We start from the raw sequence: 22,941 nt of genomic DNA on the forward strand, positions 1-22,941 counted from the left end.
AAAATAAAACCAGAGCATATCCCTGAGAGATGCCAAATACCCACCAACATAACCAGACAGGGCTGATAATGGTTTGGCATCTTGCAAGCTGAAAGTCAGTTAGCAAGACTGCTAAATGTCAGCTCTTTAGTATTTATGTTTCACTGTTTCAAGGGGGGGAAAAAAGAAAAATCAACAGCACATTTATCAGGGCATTCAGACTTAAAATCTCCATACTGTCCTTCACAAATGAGGTGAGGATCAAGTAATACCTATTTTTGAAGTAGTATCTATTTTCTTTTAAAAATAACACAAGAAAAATTCAAGTATAATGAAAGCACATCAAGAAACAACTGTACAATTTCTGAACTGCACTGTTTATTTTGCTGCTTGAAACCTAAGTGACAGTATGCCACTATAATTATGGGGTCTCTTCTAAACCTTTACTACACTGCAGGTACAGAAATATACGGACACATTTTTGGAGAATTGACATTTTGCAAAATGCAGCAAACATTTCAATTTATACATGAGAAAAGGAAGTGTTCAAAAGGGTATGCATTTCAAGTTATTGCAGGTTATTTCTGTGAGAGAATTTCTGCAGGTAAAACATGTTTAAATTTAACCAACAGTAATGTGTCAGTGTATTTAAAATCATGACAAAAATCTTCTCTCTGGTCATCAATTGCCCCTTGACAAATTACTAGGATGTTGTATGTTTAGGGCAAGATGTCAATACAGCATAAATCCCGTGGCATTTTGGTTTTCTTCTGGAGATTAAAGCTGTTTTTTTCTTGGGATAAATGCAGCAGCAAAACACAAACCAGCTGATCAAAAAAGCACTTCTGCCATAACTCCAATAATTTCAGGGCACACCAACCGACAGTAGTTTTGCCATTCCCAGTTCTTTTAAGGTTTACATCACTGCACTGTTGCCTTAAGTAGTTTGTAGAAGCTTGTTTTCTGTTAGGCCAGCTTGCTGACTACAGCCTGGTTGAGAGAATTTAGTTGGTTGGTCCATTTATCTAACGCAGTATACCGGGCACCACCTCTCTTCTGGTGATCCAGTTCTAGGAGCTGGTTGACTTGATCAATTCGGCCATGGATAGTGCTGGAAGCAAAGAAATACAAACTGTCAATTGCTAACGGAGGTGGAAATAGGAACTAACAATAAATCAAAGGGAAAATAAAAGGTCTGATACAAGAGAGACAGAAAGTCCATTTCAGAATTCGGCGCCTTTATAATTCTTGTCCTGGATAGTCCTGCCTATTTAGCTGTAACCATGATTGGAAATCAAATGGACTTATTCATTGGGCAATGCACATTTTATCTGCTTAACTATGACCCACACAAAGTCTAAAGCAGTATGAGGTAAACAATTCTTGAAAGTCAAGGAATCATAAAAAATGGAGATTTATGTCAAAAGAAATTAAAAAAATATAAACTCATGTATGGATTTTATTTTTGCAGTAGATATAACAAGTTACCCTCCAGAAAAATAGGTTTTAGGAATCGTAGTCAAGTTTTTCCAGTTAAGGAGAGCAGACTACTAATTTGTCAACTTGAAAATGTACTCAAAAATATACATGGGTATAAGCAGCAATTACTTAGAATAGTAACTTTCATAATTTCATAATAATTCAAGACACTTTATTATGTAATTAAAAATTAAAATAAAAACATGCCACTCAATCTCTGTGTCATTTTCTTGGCTCCCATCTTTCCAACATACTCTACTGTGCTCATAAGCAAATCCAAAATCAGCATCATTACCTTTCACTTCTAGAATCAACTAGTATTGTCACAATGCACCAAAACAATGTTTTGTTGCTTCTTGTATAGTTTATTTTAAAGTAATCAAAGATCAATAATCAAGAATAAAGTACATACTTATCCAATATGCACTGCACAAGCAAGCTTTCCACATCAGCTACATCTATGTTTAACTCCTAAAAGAAAAAGAAAACTCATTATGTTGCCATCATGTTTTGCAACATTAAAACCCTCCAATCTTTATTTTCATATACAGAATTGGGTTTCATTTCTGTTTCTTACTGTTCAAAAGTATCAATTCAATAATGATCTGTCAAGAAAAAGACCTCCACCAAAGTACATGTGGCCAAGAATCAAGAGATCAGTAACTTCTCAGAAAAGGCTGAAGCAAAATTTTGGAAGCTCCAGAAATTAGTTCCTTTACTGACTTACTGAAAAAACAAACAGATAAAAAATATCCCAAACAACAACAAAATAAACCACAACCACAAAACCCCAGGAAATAAAATAAGACAGTAATTATCAGGAAAGAATGGATCTACACTCAAAACCATTTAGAGACATAATTGCATCTTCTGGCTCAAGCAAGTTCTACACACACTAAGTCTAATTTTAAAAAAAAGGCACACAGAGTTCTAAATAGAATTTAAGGATAAAAAATAGGCACTTCTAATATTTCATGACACATTCTGTAATGCTGTGAATTTTTGCAAGCAAAATCACAGACCCACACGAGATGGAAATAGTCATCTCTTATCGCTGGGGTTTGATTTTGTTCTTTCCAGATTAGGCAATGATTTCAGTGATTCTGTGATAATGGCTGGTTTGTTCTACTACCACAGTTCTGTAACTCATACAACACGGACATTTTAAGATACCTTCTGAACAAAAGGAATTCAAATTTTAATTTTTTATGTTCATAAAATTTACATTCATAATCACATTTTTAATTATACAAATTCCACTTTGTATACTTCTCTTCAGAAATGCGATTTTCCACACCAAGTAGAATATGGTAATTGAGTATTTTAGAAGTATATCATAGTACATATTATAAAAAGCACTCACATGACACTTGAAATTTACTTTCTTTTCACTGCAAAGCTGCCAGCAGTGCATCAGTGCTACTTTATGGTGTAGATTGTATTTTAGATGATCTATTTCTGGAAGCAGTGTATTTATTTAAAAGCTTTTATTCACTATTAATCATTTATTGAAGCAAATGCAAGGCTCCACTGACACATACCTTAGAAATAAAAGGAATATGTATTCTTGTGTAAGGCTTAATTAATTTTATAAGCACTTGTGTTCTGATGTTTCGCAAAAGCTCTGTAGAGAAGAAAAAATAAACACTGTAAAAACAACAGTACTGAAATAAAGATGCAACACCACTCCATACAAAAAGATATCCTAAATACCAGCATCTTTTAAGGTAGTAATTCAGTGGGTGGGGAAGCACAGCAGAATCCAAGGGATCCAAACAATGTGCAACCCTGAAGGTGGACACACAGAGTCAAAAACTGTTTAAACATGGAGCAATATATTCTCTGGTAAAAATTTAACTTATTCAAACTAACTGCATAAGTCCTAGAGATTACTGCATGGTACGTCTGTCCCTCTAATTTATGTGTTGTACAAAAGTGAAAAGTGGTATTTTTAAGGATATGCAACTTAAAAAGTCTGTGTGCATTTAACTTCATGGGGAATATTCACATTTAAAGTGAAAAGATCAGGGCCTAGTGGTATAATTATGATGAGGAACTGAAACAGTATAAAACAATCTGCATGAAGTGTCTGATTTTGCTTCAGTAAAGTAATGCAGTTTTAGAATTTTTTTACATTATTAAAGAAAGCTGGGATAAAATGAAAGCATAAATTACAATTATAAATTAATAGGAAAAAAAAATCTAGATCCATTTTTACCTAACTAGTTACACAAGGACTGTTTATATAATAAAAAAACCACTGAAGACCAGATGATGTGTCTCAATAAAACTGAGGAGATTAAAACAATGAGGCAAGGTATGTAAACATTACAGCCACGACCATGTCGTATCACTACCGAGTGAAAAAGATGAGACATCACTAGCACATAATCCTCTTCAATTCTTTGATTCAACTGTCCTTCTCTTGCTTTTCAGTTCTGTCACATCTTCTTCCTCAGGCATCCATCTCTCTAATCTTACAGTCTCCCTACAAGACTTTGAAGCTCACCAGTAGTCAACATGTAGCAGCAGTAGCAGGGTTATATTTAGTTTCCCCTGCTGTTTGCCACGTTCTCTTTTACAAACAAGAAGTATAGGAAAAGCAGGTCTCTAGATTTAACTCTTTTTTTCATATAACTGTCCAGCTAAATGATCTTGCAATGCCACAGTAACACCTACTCTTGGAATTATTAGTCACCTGAAGAACTGGGCACTATGTTCAAGTGCAGAGACTTCTCAGTTCTCAAATACATTAAAAAATGCAGGGGGAACTTTATTTTATCATGTTATTGGAACAGAAAGGCATGTGTTGATGTGTTCTCCTGGTTTATTAAGTATAGGTAGTGTAAGTCCAAAAATTTTTTACAAGCCACCTTTACAGGTAAGGGCTGCTCTCATTTCACCCTTACAATGGGAAAAAAAACCCCAAACCAAACCACTCAAAATACTCAGTGTCTTAACACCACCACAGATATTATCTTAGAACATCCCCTCTTGGTAGAACTTTCTCCACCATTCCTGCAATTCTTCACAGACATGCCACATGCCTGGATGCATGCTGGCCTTGACCAACTCCTAAGGAACTTGTAAACAGTGAAGGAATTGTCAACAAGTAATTACAAAGAACTCTCAGTCTGCCAAGAAGAAAAGTAAACCACGGGGAAGAAAAAAAATAGAAAAAAGCCAGCAGCTTACCAAGTAGTGAAAACAAAAAGGATTAAAATAGCCTTCAAAAATACCTTCAATGTGCTCCCTTATGAAGGGATCGTCCATGATGTTGCTGTGATTTGTTTTCAGAATCTTCTCAAATTCAGTGATGTCATTATTCTGATAGGCACTTCAGAAAAAACAAGAGACTGAATTATTATTCTACAAGTTACAGACTTATATAAGAGTATGTTCTACATCTTCTATACAAACATGTATTAAGCGTTGGTGGCAAATAATTACATTCAGAACCTTTATAAGCAAAAAACTGTCTCAAGATGAAATGCAACAGAAATGACCTTTCTCCTATTTCAATTTTAAGAGCATTTACTAAAGTTTAGTATGAACATTTAGTCATTCCACAAGTGCACTCTAGTTTCAAAACTTTTGTACTTTCTGTACTTACTTCTTTAAAAAAGCCTAGACCCTAAAAACAGCCAGTTTTGAAAAGTACCATTACATGAATTTTGGCTTCAATAACTCATAATTCATGGCAGAAATAAGAGCTAAAAAGAGCGTAGAAGGCAGTTGCTGTCTCTACAATGTCCATCTTAAGCTGAATTCTGAAAATACTGGAAGGTGGAAGAAATCCTGACTTCCAGGATTAACCATCAGTAATTCTCGCATAAAATTATGTTTTAGATTTTTATTTATACCTTATTTGTGTATATATCCTTTAACTAGTCAGTCAATCTTGTTATCTGAGAAAGGGTTTTAAACAGGTGGGTTCAGTAGTGGCACCACAGCATCATTTTAAGATCAAGAGCTGTAACTACTGAAACAAGACCTTTTTCTTTAAATACATGCTTTCGACTTCTTTTTAATACTGACATCAAACATTTTAAAAACAACGTTTATTTTTCCTTCCTGGTTTGTATATTTTAAAATTGTTTTGAAACTGGTCAAAAAGATTCATCCTTTATTAAAATGGGCAAGAAAAAGACCTCTTACATTTAAGGTAGAACTTGAGTAGTTTATAAATGGAGTTATGTGAATGGCATGGACTGTATCACATGAAACGAGTAAATTTTACTTAACAGTTAAAAGGAATTTCAGTTCAGTATATTTTATTGTTTATTTCAGAAGTCTCTTTTTATCATATGTAAAACATATAAGTTCCCACTGTATAGAAAGGATTAAAAACATAATTGTAATCTTTGAAATTAATTTTATCTTTTGCATATTTCTTATCTACACTGCTTTAATTGCATTATTAATTTTATAGAAGCAGTTATACTCAAATGTCAAGATAAAAGATATAAATTAGAAATATGAATAAAATCAGATTGGGTAAGGCCATCTGGAGTTCCTTCTGCCTCAAATTCACAAGGAACTATGACAGTGAAGTAGAAAAAACACATCTAAAGTGGAATGAATTACTGGGAATAGTCTCTTAATGAACTGCCAAATAATTTATTCAAGCACTGTGTCAAAAATGGATGAACATCCTCACTTCCAGAAACAATTTGTATGCATACAATGGCACAGCACCACAGCGGTACCAGAGCAGGGTTTGTTCCAACAGGAGATCAACTGTGCATTTCAGAACGTGAGCAGACACCACTTCTTACCTAATGAAAAGGTGGGAAAGCTTTTCCTATGTATTGTTTATTTTTTTTAACTTGATAAAGCAAAGGCAGGATAGAATGGATGGAATAGGGCAGCTTCAAAGCACAGTACACAAAACCTGCCTCAGTTCACTTTATTTTACTTATGATCTTAATACACTGAAAGCCCTCATATCACAGTTGCCTGTAAGAGGTAATTTGGCCTTCTGTTGATTTTCATGTGTTTTTGAAGGATAGGGGAGATCACCTGAGAGTTCAGGTTTTTTATTGCTAAATTATGAAGCTCCTTTAGTAATCATGCTATATCCATGCATCAAATTATTCTATTGGCTTTGGTATGACATGTCAGTCAACTTAGTCAGCCCTAAAGACCAGTTATAGTACAAGGTGGGACAGTTTTTATTTAAGAATAGAAATTAGGTTTTTGCCACTGCACAAAAAAATTCAGGATAGTAGAAGAAACAGCATGTCTCTTGTATTCCTACCTGGTATAATATACATACTTTGGTATCTCATACTAAGTAAGTTTCTTAAGAAAAACAGTACTAATATTTGCTAATATTGATGAAATAACTGTCTTAGCTGTATAGAGAAAAGCCATCTCTAAAAATATTTCATTTTGGTTTGGACTCTCTCTCTTTTTATTTTTTTTGTTCTCTCCTCCAGAAAAATTAAAATCTTACCTTACTAAATTCGTCATTGCTAGAATCTCTGGATCATTTTTGTATGGTTTAGCCTACACAGAACAGAAAGCACAATATGCAAGCTTAGATTTTAAGTATTTTTTTTCCATTTTCATCTTTTGAGTAATTTCTCTATAAACTCAGAAAGGGAGAGGGGGAATGTGAAGGAAAAAGAAAAAAATACCTCCTGAGAGTCAAATGGATTTATTCCAGACTTCATGAGCATGTTCGCTAAGACCAAGTATTTTAAGCAAGTGGTTCTTCTGGGGCTCCCTGATTCATCATAGTTCTTGAATGCTTCAAAAAAATCAGTATGTGCCTTTTCAAACTCTCCTTCTCTTAAGTGCATTTTGCCTCCACATTCTGAAAAGAAAACACAGATGAAAAGGAACACTGTGTGCTTGTTGCTGACTACAGTAATTGTACCCAAGTTCCACGCTATTTCTAAATAGATTACTGAAATATTTTCAGAAGTCATTTCATTCTCTGAAATCACCAGGAAAAAAAAAGCATTAGGGCCTTCACATACAGCACTGTCATTTGGATAAACTCATTCCAAAGAAGAACAAACAAAACCCAACCCACATCGTAAAACTGAAAGAACACTAATCCTCAGAGCCAATAATTAGTTCACCCTTATGTTAAAATACTCTAAAAACTGAAATGGAATTTATCTCCATTTCAATGGCAACAGACTTCCTATATTTATGGAATTTTCCCCATCTGTTGAGCAAAACTGCACAGAAAAACTGAGAAATACTCTCTATCTCCTGAAGTACCCACTGCTGCCTGATTGTCTGTGCAAGTGCCTACAGCAGTGGAAGGAGGAAGGCACAACAGTATTCTGGAGAAGGGGTTTTTTTTCAAGACACACAGCGTGTTTCCACTACAATTCATCACTGCAGATAATAAATAATATTTTCAAGTACATCTTAAAGCCCTTCAGTTCCTGCTGAATTTCAGTGAGGTGAGACATCGAGCACAAATTTACCAAAGGGGATTACAGAAACAGCAGTCCCTTCTGCCAGCAGCCCTTCCTGTCAAGCCTTTGTTTTTATCCCCTGAAAATGCCTTTGCATTTATCTTTTGTTGCTTGCCATGGTGTCAAACAGCTCAAGTCTTCCTTTTTTCTTTCTACTGCTTCTTTCCTAACATTTATGTGGCCAACTGTCCTGCCCTTCTGATCAGTGCATCTGGTACTCGGGCACCAGAACAGCAGAGCTACGTCCTACATGATGAGACAGCAGCCTCTGAATCTACAGGATCCTCTGCCTTTACAGCTGGAACTGAAAAAAACCCATTAGTTCTCAGATTTTCATAAAACTAATCCATGCAACAGAAGTTAAATGAAAAATTCAAGGTGAACTTGCCTCTGATAACTCCCATGATCAGCGGATGAGGAATGGCTGACTTGATGTGCAATGACTGTTCATATAGTGCTTTAAGCTTTTTGTTATTTTTCTGTGCTGTATACATTTGAATTTCCAAAGCATAGATTTCCAATAGTTGAGTACCTTTTTTTAGATCATCTTCCCCATCATCAGTCTAGGACAGATTAAGTAATAAATACTGTGAAATTTTAAGAGAACAGCAATTTCAGTTTTATACTAGTAAAAAAACTGATTACCAAATACCCTCAGTAATTTCCTGTCAGAAATAGGAATATTCCTAAAAACTCTGCAATTTTGATACAACTCTTAACAGAAAACATAATACTCAATGAACTTATCACAGGCCAAGTTTTGAAGCCCTTTATTTAAAACGTCAGTATTTCTGTGTAATTAAATGTTTTCCTCAAAACTTTACCCATTATTCTTTCCCACTTTGCTTAAATCACACTCTCAGTACATAAATGCAATGACTGACACAAATGCATATATACAGATAACACATACAATCTTCTGCTGCCTGTAACAGAACCATTTCCCAGACATTTGTAACCTATTTTCCATATTGAAAGAAGAAAACTGTCACAAACACACACAGCAGGCTGCACGGCTAATTTATTTTTTCTCCTTCCAGATGGGAAAGTAACAACTGTACTTTCAGTTTTGAATAAAGCTCACGTGGAATCTTTGCTATATTTTAAAATGAATGTCTATGCATTATAGATAATTGATATGTGCTTCTCATCCTTGCACCTGACTGAAGAGCAACCTAATCAGCAGCTGTGAATAATTTTTTAAAAAATCATCTTTAAGCAAGGAATAAAACACTTATCTTTTTTTTTTTTTCATGTTATCAAACAGATAACAAATTAAATCAGGCACAGAATTTCTTCCCTCTGTACTAAAGCTCAGCAACATGCCCCAAAGGCCAACAACAGATGTAAAAAAAAAAACAAACCCAAACCCCCAAAATCAATGTTGTTTACTAAGCCACAGTGATTAAAAATATAAAGGTACCTGGCACGACTGATGCAGCTGACGCAAAATCTTTTGTAACTTTCCATATTCTTCTCTTTCTAAATATAATTTGCCAAGCTGTAACGAAAAAAGAATTGAAGTACTGAGGTCTATTAAGATTTCACAAGTATAAGAGTTAGCTGAAGGTGTCAAACAAAGGCAAAAAACAGTAAGTTATATATTTTACCTTTGTGTTTGTCTTAAACCACAATCTATCATTCTTAGCATCTTTCAGAGCTTCAAGTGTTGTTTCATAGAATTCCTGAAGCAAATCCATCTGGCATAAAAAATCAGAATTCTATAATTGTAAACAGCAAATTTGTACCTGTTAATAAAGTCAATCTGAACAAACTAAAAGTGCATGCTTGAACTTCAAAATAAGAAAGGTATTTGTATCTTACTGAATGTCTGCATTTAAACTGTAAAGAGCTTCTAAAGTAACAAAACTAACTACACTTGTTTTTCTTATATGAAACATACAATTAAAAAGCATTCACATTCCAAGATTTCCACCCATCTGTGAAAAATGAAAGGCATCTTATAAGAGCCCATCTTATATAACCAAGGAATAGAATTCTGATGTTGTGTAACAAAGACAGGCAACATTGCTCCTACTTAAAAAGAAGAAAACCAAAAATGATTTACATATCAAAAAGAAAATATACTTTACAAAGAGAGGAAAACGGTCAAAGGAAAAGATCCCTTCTCCTTTCTGTACTACCAATGCTGAGTGAAAGAAACCTCTGGAGTGTTTCAAACCTTTTCTCTGCACAAACCCAAAAATACAACATCTAAAATGGAAATCATAGTGCTGAGTGTTACCTTTTACAAGGTAAAACAGAGAATGCATTAGTATTGTTTACAGCCATAGTTCTTTTGGGGATAGCAGATCTGTGACTATACATAAAATTAAGATTTCCAGATTGTCCCTCCAAGTCTGGCTCAATTGCATTTAGACCAGAGACTAATCTTTGCCAAGAAAGGAATAGTCTAAGACAATTCTTTAGACCTTAAGGGTAACCCACCACTCAGCTATTAAACCTTCACTTCCTAGGAGTAGCAGGACAGGAAAGATTGTGATAATGACTGAAGAGTCATCACTAAAGACCAGATCCTCCCAGGTAGTCAGTTAGAGGAGCTTCCTACTCTCTGTAAAGCTTCTACACCAACAAAAAAGAAAAGGAGCTGGGCTGTGACCATGGCACAGGTCACTCAGACAGGCAGCATTTCACACCAACACTTCACTACAAAGGTTCCCCTCTCCTCCCCAAAAGTAAAAAAAAAAAGTATTGTTTAATTAAAAATTTGAGAGGACACTGGATACTGTGCAGCTAATACGCTAATTAAAAAAAAGTATTTATTTATGAGCATAGAAAACCCAGGTAAGTATTGCCAAAAAAGGACAAATCTATGAAAAGTTATCTGTTTTAACAGAATCCACAAAATGTGGGAAATATATTCTAAGATCAAAAAAGCTCAAACCAAACACAAAAGTCCATAGTTAACATGCAAAACAGAAAACCATGAAGATGAAAGAAGTGATTATCCAACCTGCTTGGAAGTAGAGATATAATCAAGAATAGAATTGATGGATTTTTCAGAGTAATTCCTTGTAACTGCACTCCGTATGTAGGTCAGTAGCTGTTTGTACCTATTCATCATTTCAGGGAAGTTAGTCTAAAAGAAAAACAAAATTACATTATAATTTTTGTTTTAATGATTAAAAACTGAGTTGTATCTTGCAAGTGCATACAGGAAAGAAAGCATAACAGAAGGACTATGCAGTAGTGAGTGGTTGCTATTTGAACTTTTACATCACCACGTTATTCATAAGCAGCAGAATCAGAAATAACTTCATCAGCACTGCATGGAATAGACATTTAAAATATTTATCTCAATGAAGAAAACACAGTTGGCCATACAACTGTTTGGAACAGCTGCACATGCAGCATATAAACGTTTCACTGCTCTGTCTTGGTGCAGGGCACACACACACAAGAACATGAACATTTTCACTGGTGTGATACCTCAGGACAGCAAGGACTGAGCCTCAGACTTTCAGAGAGTATCAGCTGACTACAGCAGCTATTTTGCATCCACTTTGCCTTTGACTTGCAACCACCCCATCATTTTCCTGCCAGGTCTGTAGTAGCCACTAAAGGCTGCAAAAGACAAGTTCTGGCAGATTTAGTTGTCATGGGGGTAAATCAGAATAATAACTTAAGGTCTCTGGATCAAATACGTATTTATGCCATTTACTCCCAAGTGATAGCTGGAATTCCTACCAATTTAAAGTTTATTTTAATCATCTGCTTCAGAGCTTTGAATCCCCATTCTCCTTTTTCACCTTCGAGCTCCAATACCTGAAATAGAAGAATTTTTTGCACAATATTTATAAAAGCTTTATTCAAACTTAAATCCATTTTATATCTTGTTTAAAATGTACACATCCCATACATGCCTTCCCCCCCCCACTTTGTTCCTTACCAAGTAATGTTTAACTCTGCCCTGTTCTTTGATTTTACTCTTTCCTGGTATTATTGAAAAGATTGGTGAGAGGTTTGTATCTTACAAGTTTTCACAACTTAGCTGCTGTAGGGAGGGTGAATGTGATTGCTGTTGTTGTTAGCAGCAAACACTGAACTTTAGTGCCAAACACTAAACTTTACCACTGCTCCATAAATACATATGCACAAAAAAGCTTTAACACCCCCTGCAAAACCGACTCAACTCAATTTTGACTAAATTAGTTAAAGAAGCACAGTTCTGAATTACACACAGCAGAAAAGCTTCTAGGCTTTAATGTAACATAGTTAAGGGAATGTTTCGTAAGTAAAAATTTTGGAAAGTTTTTTTGAAGTCATGTATATAATTCTGTTATACACCATAAATAAGCCAAGAGATGCAAATACCTACTTTTCCTTTAAAAAGTTACATCTAACATACTGCTTTCTGGTACCAGTATGCAAACAAAAAATTTAAAACTGAGATGAAGAAAAGAAACTCTGTGTCACTTAGTATTTATACATTTAATGTTTTGGAATCAGACAGCAAATCAAATATAATATGTTACATAAACCACTTGGCAAAACACTTTCATTAAAAAAAACCCAAATGGATCTGGCTTCTATTGTTGACACGTGAAAACACATTTAGAACTGTTCAATTAACTTAGTAAATCCTGAAGATGAAAAACTCAGATCTGTGATAAAATAAGACTATTTCATGTCCTATTTATGATCCCTAAGAATGATCCTGAAAGGCAGTCAGCCAGGGGTTTTAAGGTGTCCAGTGAAAAACTTAGCACAGTAGTAAACCTAAAAATTATTCTTAAAATTCCAGAAAATAACTCAAATGGTAAGCAAGTATTTTAAAATGTGAATTAATATGAAAAGAGGAGATAGAACATAAAGATGGAAAACCTTCTGAAAACTGCTTAATGCTGCTTTGGGATCATCTTCCTTCAAAGCTTTGGAATTGTAGTATTGATTTTCCAGATCCACATTTGGTTCAGAATTGCTGTCCTCAGAATATTCCTACATTTTAAAGGGAAAAAGAGAAAAAAAGAAAGGTTCAGAACATCGAATAATCTGCTGAAAATGGATAAAATATAGTAAGACATTGCTCCAACTGATATGGAATGCTTGGGAACTAACAGGAAGTGTTCAGTTCTAGAGCATGTGACAGGTACGGACCCTCATGGTGATTTAATCTGTCCCATCACCAGACCAGACTCACCAACCACCAACATCTGCCTGCCAGCAGATTTCTTTCTGCATTAATGAACTCACAGCTCTACCAGCTTCACCTTTATGACAAGTACAGACTGTATTGTTGGAATTCTGCCAATGCCCGTGTTTAAGGACAGATGCCCACTGGTTCTCCAAGAGGCACCCTGTTCTACCACCTCTGCCATCCCCAGCACAGACTGGGGCTGAGCTGCTGCACCAGGAATGATTCAGCTATGGAGGATATCAAATGCTTCCATGAATCTCACTCCAATCTGCCTTTTTATGCCATAACGATTCATACTTGTGTGAGGAAATTAAAAAAAAAAGAATAATGAGAACACCAGCTGCTTCTGTGCTGAGAAGCAGGAGATGATTGAGAAAATGCTAAGGATGCTGCCAAAGACAGTGGGGTGGGGCACAGGCACAATAATTTAATCAAATAATTACCCATCATGTACACTGGTGCCAAACAAATTGAAGTAATTTACTTCTACCAATTATTACTTTATTTTTTAAAAAAGTACTCCGAGACTTTTTCTGATGAAAATTCCTCAACACATTTTATCTTCTTTTGCTGAAGGACAACGTTGTGTGTCTGAATTACAAAACACTAACAAAGTTAAAATAAGAATTTCATGTGAGGTGTACACGATTCAAAACCACTTCACACCTCTGAATTTTCAAGCCAACTCCTCTGAATAGGGTCCTTGGCTATTAGGAGATAAACTGTTTAACAGAATCTGTTTAAATCTGAAAGTTACTGTTGTCACAGTAACTTTCCATTGTAACAACACAAACAATGCATAGTAAGGTGCTCTTTTTTAGGTTGGATTTTATTCTTTTATTGTACTTCATCAGGCACATTTACTCTTTTGTTCGTTCATATGTCCTACTATTAATGGACTCCTTCAAAACCATAAGAAGGAATGAAAAAAGATGAGATAAAAGAGAAGTTTTAAAATAGCTCTCTCCTCCCTGCACTGAAAGCAAATCCTTCAAAGTTTCAGTTTTCTAAAGTTCTAATGGAAAAATTAATCATGGGAGCTCACAGTTGACTCAGAATTTATTAAACATGGTACTTGAGACATTTGTCCTTCTACCTGTTAATGTTTCTATTTGTAACATGTAGGCAAGTTGCCCATGTATGTATTTATTTTCACTCCACAAAGTATTAGCATTAGTGAGAACGAATGGTCTCAATTCCACAAACCTGTTTTCTGAATTCCCACAGAGCTATAAAAACTTAATACTGAAAACAGCAGAGAAAACAGGAAGTGTCTCATTTCATTGGGCAGGCTTTCATTTTGGTCAGCTTGTTTTTGTGAAGTCTTTATTGATCCAGCTCTGGTGGAGCAGCAGCTACGAGTGCGTGAACATGATGTCAACAGCTGTATCAGGCACCTTATGGAAATACAGGCTGCCAAAAATTAAACAACATAACATTTAAGATGTGTGTAATCAGCTGATGTCTTGTTTATGCTTAACTTGAACAATGGGGAATATTTCTGGCAGAAGTGTCTATTTGTAAAGATAAAAGGAAAGCAAACTAAATTAATTCCTTTTAGGAGGCGATATGCTTTTTTAGCCTAAAGCCAGGAACATCTGAATTTTCTTCTTAGCTCTGGCAGGGATTCTGGATGTGGATTCATGCAAGAAACCTTTTTTCAGATAATTTTTCTCAATGATACTTAAATATCCCATAAAGCTATTTTCATAATATTAATACATAATAAAGAAGAAGTGTTAAGTCTAGAGATAATTTTTTCCCCAGTGGAAATGCTTTGAAATGCATCGAAGTCTCATTTTTTCTCTCTGTATTTTTTCTTCACTTGATGCCTATTTGCCTCACATCAGATTCAGGATGTTGATAAGGACTCAAAGTTTTAAGGGAGAAAATGTAAGGTGGTTACTTTAAAAGACATATTTAGACTTAATAGCTGTGAAGAAAACTTTCAAACCTTGAACTAAGTATGAAATGATGCCATTAATCTGTACATGATATTAAAAAAAAATCAGCCATGTAGACACTGTATCTTAATTCAAGCACTGATGCTAATTATATCAGTGGTGATAAATTCAGAAGGACCAGCACTCTGCCTTCTTTTGAGGCAGAGATGGCTTAGTGCAGGAGGATATGAACGTGAAAACATTCAGCTTCTGCCAAAAGCAAAAGGAAAGAAGGAGGGAAGCATGAAGCTGTATCCTCAAAGGTGAAACTAAGAAAAAGATGCATTTCCTTCTCAGTTCTGGAAACAGAAAAGTTCTTTTAACAATAAATTCAGATAGCAAAAGCCTAACCTTTCCTCACCCTCATTTTTAATGCCCCTGCTTCCTGCTTGAACAACTTTCCCAGCGCAACCCTTTTAGTTTAGAAGTTTGTTGCAAATTAAGTAGAAACATACAGTTTACAAAAAGGATTTCTAAATAACTCTTAAGAATTTCTACTATAGTATCTAGACCTAATAATCTGCATAGTGAGCAACACTCTTAATTAGAACTTCAAGATCAAGTATCACCTGTGTGATACTTTATCTCCAGCTCATGTAAAAAAAGTCACAGGCCTAAGAATTTTTAAAATTAAGATCCTGGTGATATTTTTCAAATGGACATCAACATTATAAGTTCAAATGAAAAAAAAATAGCCTGAGTATGCAGAACTGATCTTTGAAAACCCCTGGGTTCTTCCCTGCTCAGAGATCAAACCAAGCGAGTGGGTTTTTTTAATTAGTACTCAAAAAATCAGAAAGCCCTGATAGAGTCTGGAAAAATGGAGTTAAAGAGCTTAAGACATTATTTAAGCATTGTTCCGTGTTCTAAATGCATTCAGTTATAAACAACAGAATCCCATCCCATCACTTCTTGGGGGAAGAGAAATTACCACACTAGCTCAACTGTAATGGAGATAAAACCCCTGACATAGCTTACTCTGCCTGGAACATAGTTCTTTCAGATAGTTTTATTAAAAGTTAAATTAGTACCAAGGAACCAATTTAATTAACAAGTCTTTATTACATTACGTATTTTCATAAAATTCATTTTATCCAGTAAACAGCTATAAAACATTAAGCCTCAGATTCTAAAATGAGCACACACAGAAGTCAGTTCCCCCCAGTCAGCTTTAATCATCCTTTTTAGTGCATGGATCCATTTGCAGTTTCTCCAGCAGCAAAGGCAGGTTAAGAGCACCCAGTGCTCCCAGATCCTCCCTGTCCATTTGCAGTCCCAGCATCCCTTTGCCCTTCCCTGCAGCAATTCAGGGTTTTATGCTGTAGAGTCCTTGCTGATGGCTGATCCTGCTGGGCTGAGAGAGCAGCCCCCCAGTGCTCATTGTTTGTCATTCACCAGCTCTACAGGAACTAAACTTTGCAAGCCTTTCTCAAAAAAAAAAAGTGGAAAGTAGCTATACAAAGATAACTTTCCAGAAGAAAGACACAATATAAAGAGATCTATTTCTGTAAAAATGAATCCTTCAAGGACATTGTTGAAAATACTTATTACTGTCAATTTTCAATTGCTGGTAATTTTACCAAATTTCAACCATTTGGCTGACTCAAACAATTATTTTTTTTTATGAAGTACAATTGTTTCTGAGAATAAGTCGGGTACAAATTTAGTTTTACTTCAGCTAACTTTGATTCCTAACCATGGCATTCAGGAAGTCTGCTAAGCACAACTTTCTTTGCATTTGCTCTTCCTGGACCACTGGCCTGCAGGCATCAGGACAAAAAGCAAGTACCAGTTTCTATGAGCATTTGCTGCTGGTATCCAGGCACATGAATATAAGGAAAGCAGTAAGACTGGAATGCAAAAGAGCAAGGAGGAAAAGAACAGAGGCAAACGCTGGGAGCAAAAACAAGAGTGTGATCTGTGTGAGAAGTCTGCAAGCACTCAGCCAGGCATTGGGAGGCCTGGGTTCTTTTCCACGTTCCAGGTCTCTGCTCTTCTGCTCCTACTCACTAACTCTGCAAGTCATCCCGAGCCTGCTGGCTCACACCAGGGCTGACACCAGGAATAGAAGGCTGTGAAACCAGCGATTTGCAGCGGCGTCAGAGGAGTCCCATGAAAGACTCTGCTCTGCCTTTGTTTTAATTTTTTTTCCAGTTGGAAGATGCACAGAAATGAGACAGGAGACTGCAGAAGGAGAAACCTGGTATTATGACATGTAAAGAGTACAGTAAAAAGGTGCCTTTACTTTCTACCTCTGTCACACAGCTCTCCTACAGTCACCTGCATCCTTTTCAGAAAGTCCAGTTTTGAGCATAACTTAGATCTAATTTGCTTCTGTTAAGCACCCAACTGCATATCAGATCCTGGAGAGCTCTGTTCTGAACACAGTGCTGAATAACTGTCAAAAAAAGCCAACAAAACCCAGAACTTACTGACACTTGTCACTGGTCAGACAGAAAGAATTTACTGACTAATTATTTTCAGGCTTTTTACCTCAATACCTCCTCCTGAGACATTTCAATGAGCAAAACAAGCCCCATATATATCAATTCTGTGTTTAAAGATAAGTCTGAAGAGAATGCATAAAATAAAATCTCAGGACATATGCTGAAACTCTATCAAATATGAAACAGTAATTAATTCAGAGAACAGTACATCCTATGTCCTCTGTGAAGCTCACTTTTATTTTTTTAAATCACATACTAAAGTAATTAAACATAACAAGGAAACAGAAGAGGGTAAACTGGATCTGCTTGATTTGGTATTTCTTTAGTTGTAAAAGTCTGTTTGTGCAGAATTATCACTTTCTTGTCTGCAACATATCTATGTATTTATTAAAATAATGGCAATAGTGAAACATGAACAGTTGGGAAGAGGTGACAATATCTGCATAAAATTTCAATGCATCAATATAAGATAGGATAATGTCTCTACCTACTGACAAGATTGGTTATCAAGTTTGGTAACATAAAAAAATTCCTTTTGAAATGGAGTATATTTCTCTCTGTTGGAAATAAAGAATGAACCAATTCATGTAGCTTGAAATAAATAATAAGAGTATCTATTTCCCAATATCATCACAGTCTGAAACAGGAAATCCTCAGTAATCTAAGGGGATGCTCCCCATACTTGAGCCACACCAATCCTCATGAACCTGTAGCCCTCTCAGCAGGGTGCAAACTGATGGCTGTTCCTCAGAATTTTATCCAGCTTTTCCACTCAAGTCACTGAAGTCATACAACTCCATAACATAAAAAAGACCAGTTGCTCAGAAAACAGATTTGTCCAACCTTCCTTTAATTTCAGAACACAATACTTAAGAACACCACAGACAAATTCCTTGTTTATTTAAAACAAAACAATCCAGCAGACGTACTACAACAACTGTCAATGTGTTTGTCATTGTGCCTGGAAGAATCAATTTCTGGATGAAGGCTGAGTTTAGCCTCAAAGTCAATTCTAAACATAGTCTTTTGTCCCAGACTGAAAACAAAAATGGAATTTACAATGGTCCCTCCCTCCCTGTCCTTCTCCACCCTCAGGCTGGATCTAGTAAAAAGAACTTGGACTGAAGTCATGTAAGGCACCTAAAAGCTAGAAATTCGAATTTAGAAATTAAACCAGAAATGAAAATTGAGTGGTTTCCTAATGACCAGTAAACATTATTCTGTTCATTGAAGCATGAAGTGGAATAATCCATGTTATAATCAAGGCTGTCACTGCACATTAGCAGCAAACTGTGAATCTAGGTCCATCCACACCAACATAAATGGAATTTCTTCCTGATATCAAGACTCCCAGTAAACAAAGTTAACTTCTCTAGGAGTGGCTGAGGTCATTTACATACAAAACCTTGACTTTTTACCCAATGAAAAACTAAATAGAAACAGTCAAGTACAACCTGTAAAGTGAGTAGTCTTCAATTGTTTAACAGTGTAGTAATTACTCTAATTATACAAAATTCCATGATGAAGTTGGGAAAGAGCTAGGCCTTCAGAATATCTGTTCACATTTCAACTCAAGTGTGAAACATTTGCATACTTAAGGAAATTTGACTGACTGGTTCTCCATAATCAGCAGGTCAAGTGCACATTTAAAGAGCCATAATCACTTCTAATAAAAGCTGACAAAATGAATTTTTGGGGGAGTCTTCAGTACAACCGTTATGCTAGTAGCTACCCTGGGAAACCTGAACCTAGCTTCACCATACTGTATTTTGACAAAATTGCTATTTCTTCTTTCCTTAACTGTTTCTCTAATTACTGCCTCTCCTCCTATTCCTCAAAAAAAGTATTCACCTGCACTCACACGTGCTCCTTTATTTTCAGCTCTGCACTGGTCTGAGTATTTTGTCTTGTACTCATTTTTTTTGTTGCAAAGCCTTCTGCAGCAGCCTTTTCACTGAACTTGAGAGTCATGCATCCCCTTATAGAGTCTTCTCTTAATATAACTAGATTTATATCAACACGAAAAGATGAAACCAGGCCCTATCTTCAGGGCCCTTAACTTTTTTTCTGAAACAATTCTGTGGAACACTACAATTACAGTCTCAAGCACATTTGAAAACAACAGCCAATCACAGTCTGTTAGTGCTGGAATGCTGAAACCAGTCTAGCTGGAATATTTTGATTATTCAATTCTGGAGGCTTTCCCCCCCCATCAGTTATGAATTGAAATCAAATTTTAAAATCTGTAGCTTTAGTTAATGCTATACATGGGAGTTACATACTGAAAGGAAAAAACTAACACGCTCCTAATTATTACAAGCAGTATTTTAAAATTTTGGAAAGGTCTGGGCTAGGGGTAATTAATGATGGTGAAAATATTCCAGTGAAAGTAACTACAGTCAGAGGCTGAAACCTGCCACAAGCAAGACGTTTCAGAAAGGTTTTTCCAAGGAGAAAGTACATACTTCAGAAGAAAGAAACACAGGAAAAAGCATTAAACCATTCTTGGTGAAAACTGACAAAATGCAGCAGGAGTTTGAGCTGCAGTCTTACTCAAATTTGTACCTTTAAAGACTGAAAAATGCAATTCCAATGGTTTCTCGACATGTTCAGTTCTCATGTTATGGATGGATATTCAACATGAATTCTCCTCTGCTTGTATCACGTGGAAAAAACCCCATAGTATTTTAAATCAGGACACCAATTTCAGTGTTAATGAAAATGAATGAAAATTCGGTTTTAAACAGTCTCTGTGTATTTTCTTCAGTAACCTTGTTTTTGAAAGTCTGTGAATTCATTCATGGACTTAAGGGGAACACTAACAGTTCTTGGAACACAAGCAGCTCATAGGGTTATGATAACAACGCTGGTCATAAGCACTCCTACATGAACGAAAAAAATCCCTCAAAACCAAACCCAGGTGCTTTTATTCTGTATCTAATGTCATCCAGCCACTCTGAGCGGCTCATAATAAACACTGCCCAGAAACTATTTCAACTAAAATCAGGTAAGTATTTTAAGTGAATTCATAAGGTGCAAGGATTACCAAATAGTTGTTAGAAAGCAAATCTTCCAGAAACAAGTGTCCGGAGTTTGCAGCACTGAAGCCTCAACCATACACAGGGTTTTTTTTAAATGTCTCTAGTTTAAAAACCCATGGAAAGTTCGTAAAAGCAGAAAAAAACAACAAGCAAGGGCAATGTAAATAAAACCTATGAGAAAAGCAGCAATTTTTTTAACCGTAAAAGCTTAGGACAAAACCTGATGTCAACATTTAGTTAAATAATAACAGGAAAACCCCCCAAACCTTGCAATTAAAAGCAAAACGGGGGTGGCAAAACGCTCGCTAAGGCTATAAAAACAAAAAGTTAAAAACAAGCGCATCCTTCAGCGTTTTGCGTCACAAACCGGTCGTGCGGCCCCTTCTCCTCACCCCCTTTTCTCTTCCCCCCACTTTTCCCTCAGTTTGTCGCCCGCACAAGCACATGAACCGCATCCACCCCCAAGGGCCTCTCGGAGCCGCGGGCGGGGAGGAGGGCGGGCAACTTTATCACTTTACTTCGTGCCCGACACTCGGGCCGGGGGCAGGAGGAGGGAGGGAGAGAGGGGGGCAGCGCATCGGAGCCTGCCCTCACCCCGAGCCCTGCGGGGACACGGGGCCAGCCCGCGGGCCAGCCCGGGCCTATCCACCTGCCCGGCCCGGAGCCTGCTCCTCCAGGGAGAGGCGGCCGGGGGCTGCTCCCACGGCAGCACCCGCCCCTCGCACCCACCGCCCGCTGCCCGCGCCCTCCTCCCCGGCAGGGAAACTCCTCCTGCCTGTCCGCGCTCCCTGCCGGGGCAGCCCCGGCGGGGCGGCAGCTGCGGCGGGCGCGCCGCGCCAGCCCCGGCCCGGAGCGGCTCCGCGCCGGCCGCGCCCCCGGCCCCACCGCCGAGCCCCCGCGCCGCCCCGCGCCCTTACCAGGTCGTAGTCCTCCTCATCATCGCACATGAAATCATCCTCCATGTCAGACATCTTGGCCGGAGGACGGGCGGGGGGCGGTGGCGGGGACGGCCCCTTCTCCCAGAAGCCCGCGCGGCGCTGCCCAATGTGGCTCCGCTCCGCCCGGAACGCGGTGCCGCCCGCGCCTCTCCCGCCCCCGGCCCGGGCCGCTCCGAGCCCAATCCGAGCCCAATCCGCGCCGCCCCGCCGCCGGCCGCCCTGCCCCTGGTAGCGACCGGGCCGTGGCAACGCGGCCGGGCGGGGCCTGGGCTCTGCACGCCGGAGCTCCCCGGGTAGCTCTGCCGCTCCTGCCGCCGGGAGCGCGCCGTGCTGGCGCCAGGGCCGCCCGCCGGGTGTCCGCCTCCCGCGGGGGCTGTGGGTCCCTGGAAGGGTTTGGAAGGGTCGAGGGAGGTGATTCTGCCCCTCTGCTCAGCCCTGATGAGGCCACATTTGCAGTGCTGTGGGCAGCTGTGGGCTCCGGTATAAGAGAGACATGGAGCTCCTGGAGCGGGTCCAGCGGAGAGCTACTGAGCTGGTCAAGGGTTTGGAGAATCTCTTAGGAGGAAAGGCTAAGGGAGCTAGGCCTGTTCAGCTTCGAGAAGAGGCGACTAAGAGGGGTCCTCATTAATATGTATAATTATCTAAAGGGAGGGTGTCAAGAGGATGGAGCCAGGCTCTGGTCCGTGGTGACAAGCAATAGGACAAGAGACAATGGGCAGAAAGCGGTGCATGGGAAGTTCCACCTGAACACGAGGAAAAACTTACTCTGCAGGTGACCATGCACTGGAACGGGTTGCCCAGAGAGGTCGTGGAGTCTCCTTCACTGGAGATATTCAGGAACTGTCGGGACACAATCCTGTGTAATGTGGTTTAGGATGACCCTGCTTGAACAGGGACGTTGGACCAGATGACCCACTATGGTCCCTTCCAACCTGACCCATCCTGTGATTCGGTGAAAGCTGGTCCAGACACTGGGACTGGCAGTGCTGCTCAGCCCTCAGTGCAGCCCATTTGCCTCACTTGGTGCTGCTGAACAGTTTACATGGGCTGTGTTTGCCATAAGGAAGTCCCAGAGCAGCAGTTTTAAAGGCCTGAACTGTTAAAATGCACGGGCCTTGCAAAGCAATGGCTTTATAAAGATTTTTACACGTTAATTTCTGCTTCAGCCTTCAACTGAGCGATGCAAAACCCCCAACAGACCAGCTCTGCCTCCCCATCTCCACAAGGCCTGGGGTTCTCACGGGCTCCTAGATGCATCTGCCGTATTTACTGGGTCTCCAGATTTTCCTGTTGTTGGTCATTTGACATTGTTATGGTTTCTGACAGAATTTTTTTTTCCCGTAAAGGTTGCGTTAAGTCTTCTAAAAACTCCGTTTGTATTCTGCCACCATACTAACAGGGAGAAAAAAGTTTCACCTCAGAAAACCCACAATGAAATGTCACTGTTACTGTGCTTCCTTCACTCCTGAAAAGCTCCACGAGTGGGATATGAAGGGCCAGAAGATACAGACCAAAA

At 38.2% G+C, this 22,941-nt stretch overlaps 1 protein-coding gene across 2 annotated transcripts; it reads right to left on the reverse strand.

The window, feature by feature from the left end:
* Positions 1-335: 335 nt before the first annotated feature.
* COPS2 (COP9 signalosome subunit 2) lies at positions 336-21,587 on the reverse strand. 2 transcript variants are annotated; one of them, XM_064668837.1, is made up of 13 exons: positions 21,405-21,587; positions 12,744-12,857; positions 11,607-11,684; positions 10,873-10,998; positions 9,509-9,598; positions 9,322-9,399; positions 8,287-8,461; positions 7,101-7,279; positions 6,917-6,969; positions 4,698-4,795; positions 3,000-3,082; positions 1,871-1,929; positions 336-1,090 (listed from the first exon to the last, which is right to left on the reverse strand). In XM_064668837.1, the coding sequence occupies exons 1-13, from the start codon at positions 21,456-21,458 to the stop codon at positions 946-948; spliced, it is 1,332 nt and encodes a 443-aa protein (XP_064524907.1). In that variant the 5' UTR covers positions 21,459-21,587; the 3' UTR covers positions 336-945. The 2 variants fall into 2 exon arrangements, with proteins under 2 accessions (XP_064524907.1, XP_064524906.1); XM_064668836.1 differs by having other exon boundaries at positions 9,509-9,619; positions 21,405-21,537.
* Between the last annotated feature and the right edge of the window lie 1,354 nt (positions 21,588-22,941).

This window comes from Pseudopipra pipra, chromosome 12 (genome assembly GCF_036250125.1).
Source record: "Pseudopipra pipra isolate bDixPip1 chromosome 12, bDixPip1.hap1, whole genome shotgun sequence".
In the NCBI taxonomy this organism is placed as follows: Eukaryota; Metazoa; Chordata; class Aves; order Passeriformes; family Pipridae; genus Pseudopipra; species Pseudopipra pipra.

Coding starts and splice junctions, on each gene's coding strand:
- COPS2 (XM_064668836.1), bottom strand. CDS start 21,458: ATGTCTGACATGGAGGATGATTTCATGTGCGATGATGAGGAGGACTAC. Junction 4,796..6,916: donor GCAATGACGAATTTAGTAAG/GTAAGATTTTAA, acceptor TTTTTTCTGAAG/TGCCTATCAGAATAATGACA. Junction 1,930..2,999: donor ATATTCCTTTTATTTCTAAG/GTATGTGTCAGT, acceptor TTTTTCTTTTAG/GAGTTAAACATAGATGTAGC.